The 19,233-nt window shown below is 46.2% G+C and overlaps 1 protein-coding gene across 8 annotated transcripts in view; it reads left to right on the top strand.

Annotated features, from left to right (window-relative positions):
* Prox1 (prospero homeobox 1) overlaps window positions 1-19,233 on the top strand; it is a 54,405-nt gene that overhangs the window by 963 nt on the left and 34,209 nt on the right. For all 8 annotated transcript variants that reach the window (NM_001429158.1, XM_087581060.1, XM_087581056.1 and 5 more), the window contains exons 2-3: window positions 7,623-9,414; window positions 16,449-16,556. In NM_001429158.1, the coding sequence (NP_001416087.1) occupies window positions 7,690-9,414; window positions 16,449-16,556 (1,833 nt within the window). In that variant the 5' untranslated portion in view covers window positions 7,623-7,689. The remainder of the gene's footprint in view (window positions 1-7,622; window positions 9,415-16,448; window positions 16,557-19,233) is intronic.

The following is a 19,233-nucleotide window of genomic DNA, read 5'->3' as shown; positions in this document are numbered from 1 at the left end:
CAGCTTCTTCTTTCTCTTCTCCCGGAGTTGAAACTCCAGGGCCAGTCCCCGAGTCCTTCTCCCTTTGTCTTGTTTATTCTAGCTGCCTTTCTTCCCGGCTTTCCCTATTTGCTTGGTGTTTGCATACCTTTCACTTCTCCTTTTTAACCCTGGGCAGAGGGCCGGCCGTGGGGAAGAGGGCGGGGAGGAGGGGGCGCCTGGTGACTTTCCTCTGTGTGTTCAGAGCTGGGAGCTTGCACCCGGTTCTGCAACCGTGGAGAGACGAGTTGGGGGACGGTCCGGAGGAGCGAGCGCGGTGCCCCTCCACCCAGTCTGCTCGCCCGGGCGCTGGGAAGCACTAAGTAGGGGTAGTTTTCCCCGCAAGCCTCGGGGGTCGCCAGTGGGGCGACCTGGACGCTGCGCCGCGGAGGGCCAGCCCCGGGTCGGGGTGTGCTTGGCCGCCCATAGGCGAGAAGAAGCTCCCAGCCATTGCTGGCACGCTTGGGTGGTGGGCAGCTGCGCCCTGGCCTCGCTGAGTGGGGCTACTCTGTTGCCCCAGTTCCTAGGACTGGGGAGGGAGGAGAAGAGCCCAGCAGAGTGGAGAGGTGAGAGTGATTGTTGCTGAGAAGAACGGCGAGGAGGGCGGGAGGAAGGGGGAGAGCTGCTATCTTGCCTGAACAGACAAGGAGAAGAGACGGGGGAGGGGGGCGGTAGACCTCACCCAAAGTCCAGCTGAGCAAGTTGTCGTTGCCTTTTCGGTGCCAGCCGGTTAGTCCTGCTAAACTGAGCGCCTTTGCAGAGAGCGAGGGGGGCCCGGGGAGAGCAGGGAGCCACACTCAGGCTCTCCCGCCCCTGCCCAGCTTCTTGGGAAGTTGAGTCCTCCGGGCGGGCGGCTCAGAAGCCGAAGGAGGGGCTGGGAGACAGTCTTAAGTAGCCCGAGGTTGCTGGTTGGAGTGCTAAAAGGCTGTTCTTGGCAACCCAGAGCCCTTCTCCGCCTCGGGGAAGTCTGGAACCGCACCTGCTTGCTTATATTTTTCCTAGAAGATCTGAGTTGTCTCCTTAAGCTAGTGAACGCAGAGCGAGCCCAGGGTGGCCTCCTCTCTCAGAGTCGTCCTGTCCTCTTGTTCTCTCCTTCTGAGCTCTCTCTGCTTTTTACTACCCCCTCCCCGTGCCCCTCTGTTAAAAAAAAATCATTTCCTCTCCTAAACCAGTCTGGCAAAAGTCTGTTACCAGAATGCACATGGGCAGGGCTGGACAGGTGTGTTGTGTCAAGAAAGACAGGTGCAAGTTTCCTGGGGTCTGTGTTCCTTACAGCTCCAGACCACAGGCTTCAGGGACTAAGAGGTTTGTGAATTTATGGTGGTTCTCCTTAACGGGATTGTCAGGCTAATGGGAATCTGGCTGTTGGCTGTTGTGTCTGAGCCCCTGCTGTGAGAGGGTGTTTTTTTTTGGGGGGGGGGGGGGTTGGTAGATTGTATTTGTGTATTTGTCTTAAGGATGTTGGCAGGTGACTGCTGAGGTCATATCTCAGGCTTCTGTCTGCCAGCCTGCCAAAAGCAACCCACCCCGCCCCCACCCCCACTTCAGGGCAGCAGGTGGAAGGAGTTGACTTTCTCTTTGCTTCCCTCCAGTTTATGCCTCTCTGGCAAGTCAGTGCTTGGGGAGGGTGCAGTGGGGGGAGATCTCCTCTGTGTGTGTGTGTGTGTGTGTGTGTGTGTGTTTGGACAGCAATAGCAACGGGTAGTTTGCCCAAAATTCCAAAGCCAGTTCACAACTGTGACTGCTCTGTTAGAGCTCCTCTTTGTATTGTGCTTTCTCTCCCTGCCCCAAAAGAATAGGTATGTGCCTGAACTCTTTCAAGCCCTGTGTTAAATACTCTCATAAAGTGAACCCTGCCTGCCATTGTATCAGACATGTGCCAGGTGTCCTAGATAGGACTTTGATGGAGAGGGAGAATCTAAGTCTGGGAGAGGGAGCTGGGCTTTTGCTATTTGATGGAAGATCTGGGCAGCCAGTTGTTCTATGAAGAGTTTCTTGCAAGAACTTCTGAGTGTTCTCAGAATGAAACGGGCTGCTTGCAGTGAGAAAGAAGAAAGTCTGCTTTTGTGCAGGAGAGATATTGGGAGTTCTATGTAAGTCTGTCTAGGTTCTTAAAACTTAACCTTGTGAGGCCATGTCTTTAAACACTTCTCTGAGTTGTATGGGGATAGGTCAGATGATAAGCATTCTTGTTGGTTAGTTTTGTTACTTGGGGTTTTTTTTTTTTGTCTTTGTTTGCATGAAAATGGAAGATGCATGCCTCTTAGTCTTTTAACTCAAACACTAGCCACCACCACCCCTTTCTAGCACTTCCTTTGTATCCTTTTTGGAGATTTTAATAATTAAAATGTTACCCATGGCCATGTTCATACGCCTTATTTTTGATAGGCATCAGCTATGCTTGGCACTTGCTGGTATCTTATGTGCCCGTTCTGCAGAATCCTACTTATTTGCTTCATCACTGTGGGGAGAAAAGTCTTGCATATGCAACATGTATCTTTGTTCTCCTTGTGTTCACGGCTGGGCTCGCTTGGTCCCTTTTCGAGCAGGTTTGTGCAGCCTCCAAACCTGAGTTGAGTCACTTTGTAAGTTACCAGCCCCCCCCCCCTTTTTTAACTCAACTGGTAGCCTCCCTCCCTCTCCACAGGCTGTGTGTGTCATTTCAAGTACGCTTTCAGCTACATGTTGTCAGTGCTCTCAGTGTAAGTTTTACTAAGAATTTTTAAAGAAATTACCAGATGCTGATGGTGTTATAGCATGAAAACAGTATGCATGGTGATGTGTCCTTATAGGTTTAGGTCCCCAATGCAGTATTTATATAAATTAGAAGGGCCAACATTACGAGAAATTCCTTCAATATTATTGCCTCGGTCATCCCAAAAGGTAATTCTGACCATTTTGGTTTTTCTGCAAAAAGAAAAAAAAAGTGTGGGTGTATATTTTAGGATTATTTCTCACACTCTTTTATTTGTCCAATTTGATGAATTGCAACTTTTAAATAAGTGGAAATCGATATGTTGGGCAGATCTCAAAACAATGTTCTGTGTTCATTTTTCAAGTTAAAAATGAATGGAATTTCAGATAAGATGAAGGCTACCAAGTGAAATGGTTATGTTTTAAAAACCTCTTGAGGTAAAGGAAAATTTAATTTTTCTTTTTTGGTCAACAAGATCACAACTTGTTAAAGTATTAACTTGTGCCAAGTAGGTTCTTCAAAAATGTCAAAGGTTTTCTTCACCTCATAGCATGCAGAAATATCTCTTAGTCAAAAGTTGCTACTTAGCAGAAATGCAGGGAGGGGACAGCTAGTGACTCTGTGTGTGTGTGTGTGTGTGTGTGTGTGTGTGTGTGTGTGTCTATGTCTGTATGTGAATATGTGTATGTGAATGTGTGTGGATGTGTGTCTATGTGTGTATGTGAATCTGTGTGCATGTGTGTATATGTCTGTGTGTATAATTGTGTGCATGTAATGTGTGTGTGAATGTGTGTGTCTGTGTGTGTATGTGCATGTCTGTGTGAATGTGTGTATATGTCTGTGTCTATGAATGTGTGTATGTGACTGTGTGTGTGACTGTATGTGTGTGTCTGTCTGTCTGTGAATCAAAGCCTCTGATTTTCCCCTGTTGAATTCAGGCTGATTTTCAGAATGTTGATGCTGTCCCACTTGAAACTATATGACTCACTTAAATCTCTAGAAACCACTTTAAGATGACTTTGTAAAAGAAAAAAAATCCAAGTCATTTCTTCAAATAATTTTATCAACCTGGACAAATAGCTGAATAAACTCTAGCAGGAAGCTATGCCAGCCTTACACTCCCCATGCCTCATAAAAGATTTCTCTGAACTATCTGGATAATTACCATAATGAAACACTTCTTTGTCTAGAATCTGGGCTCCAGATAGACACAGTAAAAGTTACACACCCCCTCCCCAAAATAAGTTCTTCATTAAAGTCCAGCCCTGCACAACGTCACTTCATATTCTTCAGAGTGCTGGGTTTCTTTGAAACTCTTTACTAAAAACTGTTTTTGTTTTTTGGTTTTTTTTTTTTTTTTTTGGTGTTGGTTTTTCGGGTTTTTTGTTTGTTTGTTTGTTTGTTTTTGTTTTTTTTTTTTACCACATGAAGCCAAAAATACCCTGCTCATGGGTCCTCTTTGTGACAGACAACGTGGGTTCCAGGGAGGGATCTTTTAGAGCAGTTAGATCTGACTTGCTCATGTCTTGGGTTGATTTCCTCCCCACCAGTGGCATCTGCTGCTTTATTCTGCCTATCGTGCAAGTGTTTCAGAGCGTGCGTGTAGGCCGTGTACCAATCGATGCAACACGTGTTGAATAATTTAACACGCTAACATTATTTCCACCTGATTCAGGAGGGCTTTAGAAGACACGTGTATTCGGCAGTAAGCGTTGGGGCCGGAGTCTATGATGGCTGTTTTTCCATGTTCTTTAGAATGTTTCTCAGGGAGACTGGCCCAACGGTTTTACACTGGCTGCTCAAACCCGGGATGGATGCTAGAGGGAAAACATTGCAAGAATCCATAGTAACTGGAGTTGACAAGCTGCGGCTCGGATCACATGCTAAGGGGCACTGAGTGGTTGGATAGCTCAGTGGGTTGGCCCTGTGGGTGACTAAGTCCTTATGTAATCCTGGAAACTCTGGGCTGGGAATTATGGGAAATGTTCTTGCCCATTTTCCTTTTACCGTGGCCACTTGACGATGCATTTTGGTGTGGGAAAAACATTTCTGTGCATTCTATTTAGTGAAGTACAATACAATACTGGGCCAGACAGCTATTGCTATTGAAACTTGCGTATACAGTCCCTAGATTATGGTCATGATGTGCCCGGTCACTCTCCTTTTATTTCTAAGTTTAAATCATAGAGCTATTTGGAGAAATAAATTGATGTTTCCTTATCAAAATGATGCCCTGTCTTGCTGGATAAAATCATTTCCCCCACTTACTTTGTCCTTTTTATAGTTGTTGTTTATGTCTCAGCTGGATATTTTACGAGAAGACCTAAAGTAGTGGTATTCTTCTTGCCCCAAATAGAAACAAACCACTGTTTAATTTTTAAATGATAACTGATTAAGATTTCTTTTTAAAGCAGTTTAGTTGGGTGAATTTGGAGGGAGTTACAGCATATTGGTTCTCGATGGATCCAGAGTGTATGTTTAATTAATATTTATTCTCCAGTGAAGATGAAGAGTGGGGTCATCCGACCTTAGGAAGAACCAGGCCTCCTCTTGGCTCTGGTCTGAGGCAGGCATGTGGCTGTTGATACCTAGGCAACAGGAGAGGAAGTGCAGTTGAGGAGAGGTGACTGGCAGCTGGGCGAGGAAGGATGCCTGGATGACCTTGTGCTCATCAGCACACTGGCATGTCCTCTGGGATCCTCTGCTCCAGGGGTGCTCTCCAGGGCCCAAGATGGGCAGGAGGGAGGAACCATCTGTGTAGCAAGGTGAACGGGGGGAGGGGGGGAGACACAGCAAGGAGTTTCTTCCGGTCTTCACTGGAGATCTGTGTGTATGCTTTACTGGGGATAGTGAGGGGAAAAAAAACAGATTTGCACACACATACAAATGACGTAAAATATGTTGAAATGATGGCAAGAAATCCTGGTTTGGAAATCAGCTACATGCACAAAAGAATCTTCCTTGGAAATTGCCCCCTTGCTCCTGTTCTTACCCTAACCCAGCAGCTACACCTGCATTACCTATCAGACTCCGTGTGCTGCCAGAAAAATATGTGTCGCTGTATTTTGTCACCCCCAAACCAGTTGTCTTGTTAGTGGATGAGGAGTCTCGGTTGTTCTGAACTTAATGTTGAACTTAAAGGCATTGAGATCCCTCACTCCAACCCAAGTTTGGGGTATTTTGTCTGTTTCACTCTCAGACATTCTAGAAAGAAATAGCATCTTGCCTTCAGGATACCCCGAAAGCTGGCTCTTTAAAAGAGAAAATAAAATACATTTTGTCGTCAGAAAGAAAAACATCCAGAACAAACTCAGCGTGGTGAAACATGTATCATATATATATATATATAAAACAAAAACAGAAAACAAAAACAAAAACCAAAAAAACCACCAATGTGTTGTTGCCATGTAAGCGTGGAACGTTGTCTTTATTTTTACAGGTTACTTCATGCTGAAGTGATGCCTGTTTGCATGGGTAGTCGTTCTTTAGAACTATCCACAGATGCACTCCGAGGGGGCACGTAGATGTTTTTACAGGTGAACCGAAAGAGATGGGAGAGATTCCAAGCACTCCGCATGCTGCCTTTGGCAGTGGACCCTGTTATTGTGAAGCTGCGCTCTGTTAAGCAAACTCGAAGTTCAATATCAGATAAACCTGGCATGAAGGCAGTATTTTCATTTTCTTCATAAAACGTTAATTGTAAACAAAAAAGATGTGTTGTCTCTTGCATACATATAAAATTTGGGGTTAGCATTGCTAGTTACTAGGTGACAGTATATCAAGGGCCTTTGGTAAAATGTACACAAGGGTGTTTCCTTTTTATATCTTGCCCCCCCCCAAAAAAAGCAATGCTAGTTTGCATACAAAGAAGCTACCTCCCTTTCTCATATATTTGATTGATATTTTATTTCTTTTATATCCTTCTCCAGTTGCTTCTTCTGTTTAGCACCCCCCCATGCCACACACCCCCTTTATTTGGCAGAGGCAATTAAGAACCAGGAATGGTGTGTATTGAAGAGTTTCTTAGCCATTTGAAGCACTGTTTTTGACAGATTTACCAGAACAAAACTAGGATTGAATAAATGTGTGTTCTTGCCTGCTCCAATAATGCACTGTCGCACACGCGGCTCCCAAAAGCATAGCGAGAGCCAATCTACCTTTCTAACAATTGAGATAATGCGACCTTTTCTAAACATCTCCATGTACTATGTGGACTCAGCCACAGATGCCATGTCCACCTGTGAATTCACTGATTCAAACCCCACACCTGTGCTAAATGAGTAGCATTGGTGATTGAGTGTCTGTGCCTTCCTCTCAGTGCTTACCACGCCACTTACGCTGAAGAGGTTGGTCACTACATTCTTCCCAGGTTACATGTGTCAAAGTTGCTTTTAAATCCTGTAACAGAATAACTACATCTATTTCAGCCCCTCCTTCCCTTTGTAACATAAAAGCCACAATAGTTTCCAGATCAGATTTTCATCCAAATTTCACACAGCCTCAAAATCCCACCCTGTTTCTTAAGAGTGACCCACTCCCCTCTTCCTTTATAGTAAGAGTCTCAATGCCCCCAAATTTAATCAGTTGCTCATCAGAGGCTGTGTTCTTATAATCTGCCGTTTCTTCTGAAGATAAACAGTATCATTTTAGGCATTTGTGAAAGGGAATCATATTACTGGTGCTTAAGCAGTTTTTGCTTTTTTTTTTAATCTTAATCCATCTTAAACCAGTGGAGCAGAAATATTTAAAAATGTTTCATTTCAAGCGGAGTTCATGATAAATTGCAATAATTGTGATGTGCCATAAATCCCAGAGCCTATGCATTTTGCATTTGATTCAGGATTGAGGTCAGGAAATTTGGAGAAATTTAAAGAAAATGATTCATCAGCCCTTTTGTTCTGTTGGCCAGGGTCCCGGGATTCTTGAGCTGTGCCCAGCTGACAAGCTTTTGAAGATGGCACAATAACTGTCCAGTGATGCCTGACCATGACAGCACAGCCCTCTTAAGCCGGCAAACCAAGAGGAGAAGGGTTGACATTGGAGTGAAAAGGACGGTAGGGACAGCATCTGCATTTTTTGCTAAGGCAAGGGCAACATTTTTCAGTGCCATGAATCCCCAAGGTTCAGAGCAGGATGTTGAATATTCTGTGGTGCAACACGCAGATGGGGAAAAGTCGAATGTACTCCGCAAGCTGCTGAAGAGGGCGAACTCGTATGAAGATGCCATGATGCCTTTTCCAGGAGCAACTATAATTTCCCAGCTGTTGAAAAATAACATGAACAAAAACGGTGGCACCGAGCCCAGTTTCCAAGCCAGCGGACTCTCTAGCACGGGCTCTGAAGTACATCAGGAGGATATATGTAGCAACTCTTCAAGAGACAGCCCCCCAGAGTGTCTTTCCCCTTTTGGCAGGCCTACTATGAGCCAGTTTGATGTGGATCGCTTATGTGATGAGCACCTGAGAGCAAAGCGCGCCCGGGTTGAGAATATCATTCGGGGTATGAGCCATTCCCCCAGTGTGGCATTAAGGGGCAATGAAAACGAAAGAGAGATGGCCCCGCAGTCTGTGAGTCCCCGAGAAAGTTACAGAGAAAACAAACGCAAGCAGAAGCTGCCCCAGCAGCAGCAACAGAGTTTCCAGCAGCTGGTTTCAGCCCGAAAAGAACAGAAGCGAGAGGAGCGCCGACAGCTGAAACAGCAGCTGGAAGACATGCAGAAGCAGCTGCGCCAGCTGCAGGAGAAGTTCTACCAGGTCTACGACAGCACCGACTCCGAAAATGATGAAGATGGCGACCTGTCTGAAGACAGCATGCGCTCAGAGATCCTGGATGCACGGGCCCAGGACTCGGTGGGGCGCTCAGACAATGAGATGTGTGAGCTGGACCCGGGGCAGTTCATCGACAGGGCCCGAGCCCTCATCAGGGAGCAGGAGATGGCCGAGAACAAGCCTAAACGAGAAGGCAGCAACAAAGAAAGAGACCACGGGCCAAACTCCCTGCAGCCGGAAGGCAAGCATCTGGCAGAGACCTTAAAACAGGAGCTGAACACGGCCATGTCACAGGTCGTGGACACAGTGGTCAAAGTCTTCTCAGCCAAACCCTCTCGCCAGGTTCCTCAGGTCTTCCCACCTCTCCAGATCCCCCAGGCCAGATTCGCAGTCAATGGGGAAAACCACAATTTCCACACCGCCAACCAGCGCCTGCAATGCTTTGGTGATGTCATCATTCCGAACCCCCTAGACACCTTTGGCAATGTGCAGATGCCTAGTTCCACAGACCAGACGGAAGCCCTTCCCCTGGTGGTCCGAAAAAACTCATCTGAGCAATCCGCCTCTGGCCCGGCCACTGGTGGCCACCACCAGCCCCTGCACCAGTCGCCCCTTTCTGCCACCGCAGGCTTCACCACCCCCAGCTTCCGCCATCCCTTTCCCCTGCCCTTAATGGCTTACCCATTTCAGAGTCCATTAGGTGCTCCCTCCGGCTCCTTCTCGGGAAAAGACAGAGCCTCTCCTGAGTCCTTAGACTTGACTCGGGACACAACGAGTCTGAGGACCAAGATGTCATCCCACCACCTGAGCCACCACCCCTGTTCACCAGCACACCCACCCAGCACCGCAGAAGGACTCTCTTTGTCACTCATAAAGTCCGAGTGTGGAGATCTTCAAGATATGTCCGACATCTCTCCTTATTCGGGAAGCGCAATATCCTTTTATCTTTCCCCTCAAGAGCAAGTGTTAACAAAAGCCCGAAGGAGGTCTGCGCAAAGCAGGCTCCCACACTGGATAGGATGATATACGTCAGTATGGTTTCCGTGTGCTCTGGGAGGTTTAGTTTTGTTTGGGTTCGGGGACTTTGAGAAGCTTTACTATGTAGCCCAGGCTGGCCTAGGTCTCCCAAGATACTCAGATGACAGGCACAGACCACAGTGCACAGCCTTCTTAAGAACCCTGTCTTTCCCATTACTCACCGTAAGAGGCTCATGACAGCCATGTGCCAGGTGTTTCTGATTGCAGAGAAACTTAAAAGCCGACCCCGACATCTCTTTAACTCCGACAAGTACTTAATTGCCTCTAGTAACTGTTTCCAAGGTGACTTCCCAACAGTGCTCCCCCCCCCCTTTCTTCCTGTGGGACTTTCCGGTCTTCTTTCCTGAGAGCAGAGGTGTGGTAGGGGGAGGTGGGGAGGGCACCTTGTAAATACTGAATTTTATGAAGATGGTAAGTTTTGTGACAGAAGTGAGGAGAAAAGCCAGTTTTCAGACCTGTGACTCCATTGAGAATTCTCACTGTCGGCTGACTTGGAGGCTGCTGTGGGCTGCAGAAGCCTGGCTGCGTCTCCCGTGAAGATGCTGTGGTGTGGGACAGGCAGCCATGGGTGTGGGGAGGGCTCGGCCCCTCTCTTTAAGCTTTAAGTGAGGCCGTTTTTAAAGGAAATGGGCAGGTACTGATTTATTCCGATGGTTTTAGTCTCTCTCTCTGGATCACCCAGGCTCCTTCATGGGTCTGGGCAGCTGCCTGTACGCATGAGTGACCCCTGCTCAGCCAAACACAGCCATCTTTTGTCCTAACATACACAAAGCAAATTATTTTTGAAAACGAGAGAACACAGTTAAATCCAAAACTCGGCTGTATAAAACAGCCCTTTTAAGGACTCTTTTTCTGCCCTTAACCTGACTTAGTTGAGGTGTCACTTACACTTTTTCAGCAGATCTATTCTGTATTCGTGTGATTTTTAATCCATAACTTTTTTCTTCTACAGATCAATCCTTTCAATATTCTTTTTAAAAAAAATCCTGTGGTTGTTTGTCTTTGGGGGTGTGGGGAGAATAGTAGCATTTGGGGGGCAGGTGGAAGCATGCCTCTTGTATAATAAATTACCAGATGGATATAAAATTTAGCAATTAAGTTGGCTGTTACTAAATTGAGAATTTTGAGCAATCGTCTTGATGACTAGAAATTGACATTTTAGTAGCTAAGCCCACTCCAGAGGCTGCGTGGATGTTCCAAGTCCCCAGGATGGTTGAAATATCGTATCTCATTCCTTCAGGGCAGTCTGGTAAAGTGAGCTGAAGCCAGGAGCATGAGACTTCCTGGACCACTCAGCCCAGCATCACTTCCCAGCCCAGGGAAGATAAGAACATCTTGGGCAAAGACAAAGTCACTGAGGTCTCAGATCTGAGCTTGTTTGCTGGTTCAAGACCCTAATAGTCAATTCACCCAGAGCTAAGCCTCACACTTGTGTTCTGTATTTCCAGCCGGCAACAAGGAAAGGAGAAAGAGAAAGGAAGTAGACAGGATAGCTTGAGTGGTTGTCAACCTCCCCACAAGGTACAAGGGCTATCATGTTAGCCTGATGTCTAAGGTTAGACTCTTTGCATCTCAGAGAACTACATTTAAAACAAACAGTAAGGTAGCTGTCTCTCTGTCTCCTGTCTCCCTGTCTCTGTCTCTCTGTCTCCTGTCTCTCTGTCTCTCTGTCTCTGTCTCTCTGTCTCTGTCTCTCTGTCTCTCTCTCTCTCACACACACACACACACTCACGCACGCACACACATACACACACACACACACACACTCAGTAACACATGCTCATTTTGGTAACCAGTTAAGCTAGGTTTGGAAACCCTGAATGTACACAGACAAGTCTCCATAATAATATCAGCTTTCTAAGTGTTGGACTTCTCCTCACAATCTGACAATTAATGGTCACACCCTTTTCTGTCAGCTTGCTTTTCTAGGGAAAGAAAAGTCTTTTGCTTTGCCTTCAGTCTCCCATAAGCTCACTGTGCACCCTCTCTGTCTAAATCTCCCAAGGAACTTTGAGGATTTGAAGGGAAAGGAGGCCCTTCCCTCCCCATACACCCATGGATCTAAAGAAAATGTGAGAGCATCTTCGGGGAGCAGGGAGCAGCTATTCTGTCTCCTGCTGCTTTGATCCCCTTCTGAGCTGTCATGGCAGGAGACGCCCCTGTTCACCTAAAATACGGGGTTACCCACATCTGGGGCTGCTTCCTTCCTTCAGGCTCCCTGGCCTCTGGCATCTTGTTAACAATCAGCCATCTGGTCTCCCACATTTTGGGCTCTAAGCTCTGGCCTTCTCCTCTCCTCTATTGTTGAACCTGCGACTGGTCAGCTCCTTAAAAGATCTAATTTTGGGGAAAGGACAGGCAAGCCACAACAGGAGATCAGCCTCTCCTTCACACCTGCTTCCTGGGGCAGCGGCGCCCATGACTCACCTGACGCCTACTGCTCTGCAGAACCATTTCATCTATTCAGTTTTAGACCAAAGAGCCAGACCACACAAAATATAGCAAAACAAAAGCCCCCAAATCCGTTCTTGGCTTGGTAGAAAGTCTCGAGGAACCGTTTGCAAGTAATACTGTACTTCAGTTTTGTACTGCAAGGCCCTAGCGGGGACAATACCAATGGAAAGGAATAGAGGTATCCTGAGATGGTACCTGGGGACCACCATCACTGTGATCATGAATAACTTTCATTTAAAAAAAAAATCCCTGGCATGCTAGAGTGAACCCAGGGTCTTCTCTGTGCTTGGCGAACAACTTGTCCACTGAGCAATCACTCCAAGACAGCATCATTTCCCCCTTCGGACTCCAAGGGGTATCCCTGCTTCTCGAGTAAGTCACGATAAAGAGCAGTGGTGACTACCCGTTTCTCAAGGGGCTACAGGTCCTGCTGGGCACCCTAGTCACAGATGTTTGAAATCCTAGGCTCACGGGCCTTGTGGTCCTCCTAGAAAGGAGTCCTCCTTGTGTTCTTGTTAAACAGAACTTCGGTGCACCTGGTCTAAAGAGCTCATGTCTTGGGTGTAAAACGATGTGTCCAGTATCCTTGCAAATGAATCCATTTAATCAAATATTAAGTTTTATTCAAATCCCCAGAGAATCAGTTAGCCAATTGTCTTTCTTCGTGATGTTTCTTGTCCCATCTTCTTTGCATCTCAAGAAAAGTAGCCTTGTGCCCGCCTTTCGCATTTGCATCTGCACAGCCCAAGCACAGAGTTGTCAGGTGAACCCTTAAGAGATGTGTGGCTGGAGGTCCTCAGCCTGTCCTTTGGGCTTGACCTTTGCAAAGGGTGTTTGCATGACTGGGGCTGAGAAAGAAAAACCAGTTTTGTGGCATAGATTGGGTGTCAAATCATAAAGCACCGGTTGAAAACGATGGATGATGGTTTTTGTTGTTCTTTTTGGTTGGTTGAGACAAGGTCTCACTAAGTAGCCTAGGCTGGCTTTGAGATTATAGCAATTCTCCTGCCTCGGCAACCCTCGAGCTGGGATTACAGGTGTGAAGTGTGACCTTTGATGTTTTGGGAAGCCTTGGAGAGCCCCGGAACTTAACACATAGATGAAATCATGAATGGCTACAAGCACCTAACCATCTAAAGAAAAAAAGTAAGGGGAAAAAAAAAAAGGTCATTCAAACAAACACACCTTGCACAGCTCTCTGATGATGTCAGACTCCTCAGAGAGTGATGGCCGGCTGTGTTTCTGTCACTAAGTGAGAGCTTAGCTGTTTTCCATCCGTCAAATTTTCTTGAGAAAGTGGCAGAGAAGGGGAAAATCTGTTTCAAAAGTGCTTAGAAAATGGGATAACCCTTTCCCCTATGTGGATCTGCAGCTTGGAACACAGTTCGGCTGGGAAGCAATTTTTTTTTCTTCCTGTAGCCTTCAGGGCCCACTCTTCTTGCATTTGCCCTTTTGCTGCCCGGGCTGTGCCTCTGGCGCTGCCTTTAGGTTCGGTTGTATTGTGTTTGGTAAACACTGAGGCTCTCAGGTTGTTTGAACTCTCGGGTTCAGCTGTAGCCTTCTCCTTTCCTGATCCTTTATATGTCTGAGCAGATGTCTTTCATTAATTTATGGATTTATCATCGTTTCGTCCCCCCCCTTCCCTCTCTCTCCTCTCTCTCTCTCTCTTTTTTTTTTACACCTGGCAGCCGTCTCAAGTTTCTGCAGTTATTGTCTATTTTGCATTACACATAGAATTGAATGTCATCTGTCTTCACAAAGCTGAGCGCGTGAGCTGCTGCCGGGACAGCGCTTGTTTGCACCCCCTCCTCTCCTCCTCCCCTCCCCTCCCCCCACCCCCTCACCTCCTTAATATTTATTTGTGCTCATTTTCTTCCCTGGCCTTGAATGGAGCTTAGCCCGTGTTCAGTACAGCTGTATGTTTACTGAATCTATTCCGTCGTGAGTCATTGTGCGTGTGTAAGTATCCAGGAAACAGCTAGTGCCTTCTTGGAAAAGCAGTTGCTTTCAGCACAAGCACTTAAAAGGGAAATTAACCAATCGGTCAGTTCAGATTGATTTTGAGGAGGAAAAAAAGGGGGGGGGATTATCTAACTGCTGGTTTTTAAATGTTTCATTAGCTGTTTTTAATAGTTTATTAGAAACATATATTTTATGAGAGTTTTATCTTAATTACACAGGATCGAGAGGGACAGAGACAGGCTGTGTTCTCTTTGGACAGATCTTTCCAGGTATTACCAACCGGAAACATCTTGAAGCAAAAAAAACAAAAAAAACAAAAAAACAAAAAATCCAACTTGAGCAATCCAAATCAGAATAATGTTTCTTTTTTTCCTTCTTTAAATAAAAAGCCTGTAAATTCTGATCAAAAGAGAATGGGATTTTATTTTTTTAAAATATCTTAACAAATTTTAGATGCATGGAAAACCCCAGGGTATCTGGGGTACCCTGACACGGGGCAAAACGGTTTGTGTCTTTTGTATGAGACCAAATCTTCAAGATCTGGGACTTGGCATCACAGGCAGGGCTCTCTGAGAGAAAAGATTAGCACCCGGATCGAAGATGCTCATCCAAGTTTGGGCTCCCTTAAAACTCTTGTCATGAGGCTGGAGACAGCTTGCAGCCACGATTCCACTTATGCATTTGGACAGATGGCCCTGAAGTGTGCCGGCTCCTTTAGTTGTCTCCGTCTAATGGAGGTTACTAGAGAGGCCTTTCAGCTTCTCCTTGGCACAACAAGTATGTCAGTCATAAATTACCGTCTTTGTAATCATTAAGGACCTTAAACAAAAACACAAGTTCAGTTAAGCTGCTTTGGCCTGCACAGAGAAAAAAAAAATCAAAATTTATTTCTTCGGGGCTTATTCTCAGTTACGCGTGCACGCACGCACGAAAACACACACGCACGCACGCACACACACACACACGAGTTAACTTTTCCATTTAAAAACAAAGGAGACCTTTTTTTTATTTTTTTAGCAGAGTGGGATATGAAAGGGAGTGTTTGCCTTCAGAAAACATTCACGGCAGAGTGTTTGGTCAGGAGAAGTCAAGAGCTTATCAATATTAATTTGATAGTGTACGTCTTTAGATTCCTCCTGGTTCCACACTACTCTTACGATCCACAGTGCCATTCCTAATGGGAGGTACCAAGAACCTGTTCTCTTTCCCAAGTATCTATGTTTATCTGACCTTTCTTCGTAAGATGTGCAATTTTCACTGGGTAACTGAGGGTGTGTAGGACTCTCTCTCTCTCTCTCTCTCTCTCTCTCTCTCTCTCTCTCCCCTCCCTCCCTCCCTCCCTCCCTCCCTCCCCCCTGTCTTCCACCCTATTTTTCCCCCCTCTCCTTTAAGAGATAGTCCTTAGAGGAGCCTCCAGGAAGGACCCTTAATTGACCTTGTGGGGGACCACATTGATTTTCTCCACGTGCATCTTCATCTCTGATAAATTATAAAGCCATTAATTTGCTGAGGAAATGGCAGGGCCAGGCTGCGGCACAGATGTGACCAGAGCCATCCCAGCTCGGAGCCTGCTGAGGAGTGCCAAGAATCTGGGAGAGATTCAGGCAGCCTGGATTGTTGTGGTTCGCCTGGCATCCTCCTGGGAACTGTTCCGTTGTCACTGTTTACAGATCTAAAAGGTGATGATGTTTCTAGATAAATAGGCCTTCTTATTTGGGGTAAGTGGCTACTTATTGATCTACTAACCCACATGTATTGATTTGTTAGCCCCCAACTACTACGTCATTCTCAAAGGAGTTAACTATAAATCCAGAATGGGCAAATTCTTGGGTACTTGGTGTTGGACCGTTGCTTTAACAAAAGCGACACCCCACTCCTGCTCTCTCCTGCCAGGCTACCCCTTCCAGGTTTGAGTTGTTATTTTAAAGGAAGCAGATCAAAGACAATCGCAGTAAGACGGGAGGGAGAAACTGAGTCTTGAAGTTTCACTGTCTTAGCTAGCGCTGGAAGGTGAAATGGGAAGCTTGTATAATCGCGTTTAAAATAACGTGTTGTGCGGCTAGCTTTGCCCGGCCTGGCTTGATCATCTGATGCAAACTGCAGAGCGTAGAGAAAAGAGCAAAGAGAAGGCAGCTGTGGAGAAGGAAAGGAGCTCCTAGACTAAGACCGTGCTGTGGGCTTTAGGCTGGCTGTCTCCTTAGCAACGAGAGTATGGAGAGCATACTGGACTTTAACCGGGGAGGAGGGCTTGGACATCCCCATCAGGCAGGAGCCAGGAATCTGTAGCTGAAGTGTGCATCCTCACCCTTCCCCTTGGCAATTGGAGACAGGCAACGAATATTCTGAGCACAAGGTGGACGTTTGTTAGTGATGGGTTCCAGAAGCCACTTGGATGTCCACCCAGCCATCCCAGGGCTGCTTATGGGGACACATTGTCGGTGTGTGGTGGTGGGGACAGGAGGGATACACCCTTTCGTTTAACCATGTTTGTGCCTTAACCGGTTGCATCCCACATGCAGGAAGGGCTATCACCCAATCACTTGAAAAAGGCAAAGCTCATGTTCTTTTACACCCGTTACCCCAGCTCCAACATGCTGAAGACCTACTTCTCGGACGTAAAGGTAGGGACTGTTTTTATTACCCATCTTTCCTTGTCTGGACTCTTGGGAGTTAATGGAGATGAGTGTGGGGCCCACCTATGACTGCACCTGTGACTCGATTGGTTGTTCTTCCTGTCCGTTTGTCTGAAGTTGTGTCCACTCATCCATTAAACTCCAGGGATGTTTCCTAAGTCTCATGGGCTATCAGGGCGCAGCTCAGGAGGCTTTGCCTGCAGGTTTTAATCGCTTCCTGTATGCATCTCCACTGGTCATGTCCGGACCTTCCAGGAAAAAAAAAAGATCTCTGAGATACCCCGACCCCCGCAACAGTAAACTGTTTCTGTTTTTGCTGGTTTTCCCATATTGGTGCCTCTGAAAGTTAACTTTCAGCACCTCCTTTCCCTCCGTCATCGAAAGGGGTGTACATTGAGACTCTCTCTGCAGTGGCTGCCTAAAAACAAAAGTGAAGATGGTCTCTTATTCACAACTTAATTTGTTGTTGATGTAGAGTACACTGAGCGTAAGGGGATGAATAAAGTGACAGATTCAGGACACGTTATTCAAATGAGGACATGAAAGCTGTCGGCCTACAGCTGCAGCCCCTCTTCTACAGAATACTGGGACCTCCTGGTTCTTTCTGCGCATGTGTCTGTGTGTCTGTGTCTGTGTGTCTGTGTCTGTGTGTGTCTGCGCATGTGTCTGTGTATATGTCTGTGTATATGTCTGTGTATATGTCTGTGTATATGTCTGTGTATATGTCTGTGTGTGTCTGTGTCTGTGTCTGTGTGTGTCTGCGCATGTGTCTCTGTATATGTCTGTGTGTGTCTGTGTATGTGTCTGTGTGTCTGTGTATGTGTCTGTGTGTGTCTGCGCATGTGTCTGTGTGTGTCTGTGTATATGTCTGTGTGTCTGTGTATGTGTCTGTGTGTCTGTGTATGTGTCTGTGTGTGTCTGCGCATGTGTCTGTGTGTCTGTGTCTGTGTGTGTCTGTATGTCTGTGTGTCTGTGTTTGTGTCTGTGTGTATGTGTATGTGTGTATGTGTATGTGTGTGTGTCTGTATGTCTGTGTGTGTGTCTGTATATGTGTGTTTGTGTCTGTGTGTGTCTATGTGTGTCTCTGTGTGTCTGTGTCTGTGTGTGTGTATGTGTGTGTCTGTGCCTGTGTGTATCTGTGTCTGTGTGTATCTGTGTGTCTGTCTATCTGTCTGTGTGTATGTGGTTGTGTGTGTGTGTCTGTGTCTGTGTGTCTGTGTCTATTTATGTATATTGTCTGTGTATGTCTATCTGTATGCGTGTCTGTATGTGTGTGTCTATGTCTGTGTGTCTGTGTCTGTGTGTCTGTGTCTGTGTCTGTGTCTGTACCTGTGTATGTGTGTATGTGTCCGTGTCCTGTGGGTGTGAAGTAATTATTTGCATCAACTTGATGTCGTGTTAAATATCTTTAACTTTTAAAGACATAGATGGGGTTTCGATGATAACGACACTCATGGTATCATATCCAAGGACTCTGATAAACTTTACATTAGCTGAGATTGGTTTAGGGGGAGGGTGACCCCTGCACCTCTCTGTATACAAGTTCTGATTCGTTCAACCAAGATCTTTCAAGCCACCAAGCTGTGTCTGCTCCCCCATTTCCCCCTCATCCAGAGCCCGCATCTCATGCTCAAGCCAAGCTCAGGGCTTCAGTTTGCCAGTTGGTTCCCGCCACTCTCTTGTTTAATTTGGCTTTATGGGGGGAAGTTTTGTTTTCCTCTTGCTTGCTTCTGAACTGTGTATCAACTTGGGCTTTTTCTCTCTCGGTGCACTTCTTAAGTGAAGGTGCGTTCCCTTCCTCATCCAGTAACAACCAGCTACCCAGGAAGGGAAAAGTAGCCAAAGGTTGACAGCAGCCATAGGCACTCAAAACCGGTGCCATAGGGAGCCAGGAAAAAGACTTGCTTCTGGAGGTGGCTTTCTACAATAGACCTAGCGGCTGGAGCAAGCGTTCAAAAGCGGTCAGTTTTAGTTTCACTCAGACAAGCTCAATCAGTGGGACAGGACATTGCACTGCTCAAGGTTCATGCTCAAGAACTGAACAGTAAAGACACAGAGAGAGAGAGACAGACAGACAGACAGACAGACAGACAGACAGACAGACAGACATAATGAGAGTGATATACAATACATGGATACAGACACACAACACACACACACAGAGAGAGAGAGAGAGAGAGAGAGAGAGAGAGAGAGAGAGAGATACATACATAATGAGAGCGATACACAATACACGGATACAGACACACACACACCACAAAATAATTTTCATAATGTTATTAGTAAATCTGGCCATTCATAGCTACCTTTGACTGCCATTTAGATATGCCCAAGCACCTTCTAGGACCTGGCCAACCAGTCTTTGGTTCTAAGGTGGGGGGAGAAGGAGGGTTGCGATTTTATATACCATGTGCACACCTGCATGCCTCTTGCTACCTCCCGATTCATCCCTCTTACACAGTGATCTGTCGCATTTTTTCTAACAATGACATTGCCTCCTAAGTTTTTATATAGCACCTTTATGCAGAGACAGACCAAAGAACTTTATAAATACAGGGGCCACTCACTCAGCACCAAAATGAGCCTCCATGGGGGTGGAAAACCCAAGCCATTTTGAGCCAAACAGCACTACTCAAAACAAGATACAGACATCAAAAATGTTCCA

Source organism: Rattus norvegicus, chromosome 13 (genome assembly GCF_021556685.1).
Source record: "Rattus norvegicus strain SHRSP/BbbUtx chromosome 13, alternate assembly SHRSP_T2T, whole genome shotgun sequence".
Classification (NCBI taxonomy): Eukaryota; Metazoa; Chordata; class Mammalia; order Rodentia; family Muridae; genus Rattus; species Rattus norvegicus.
This window is presented reverse-complemented; position numbering and strand designations above follow the sequence as displayed.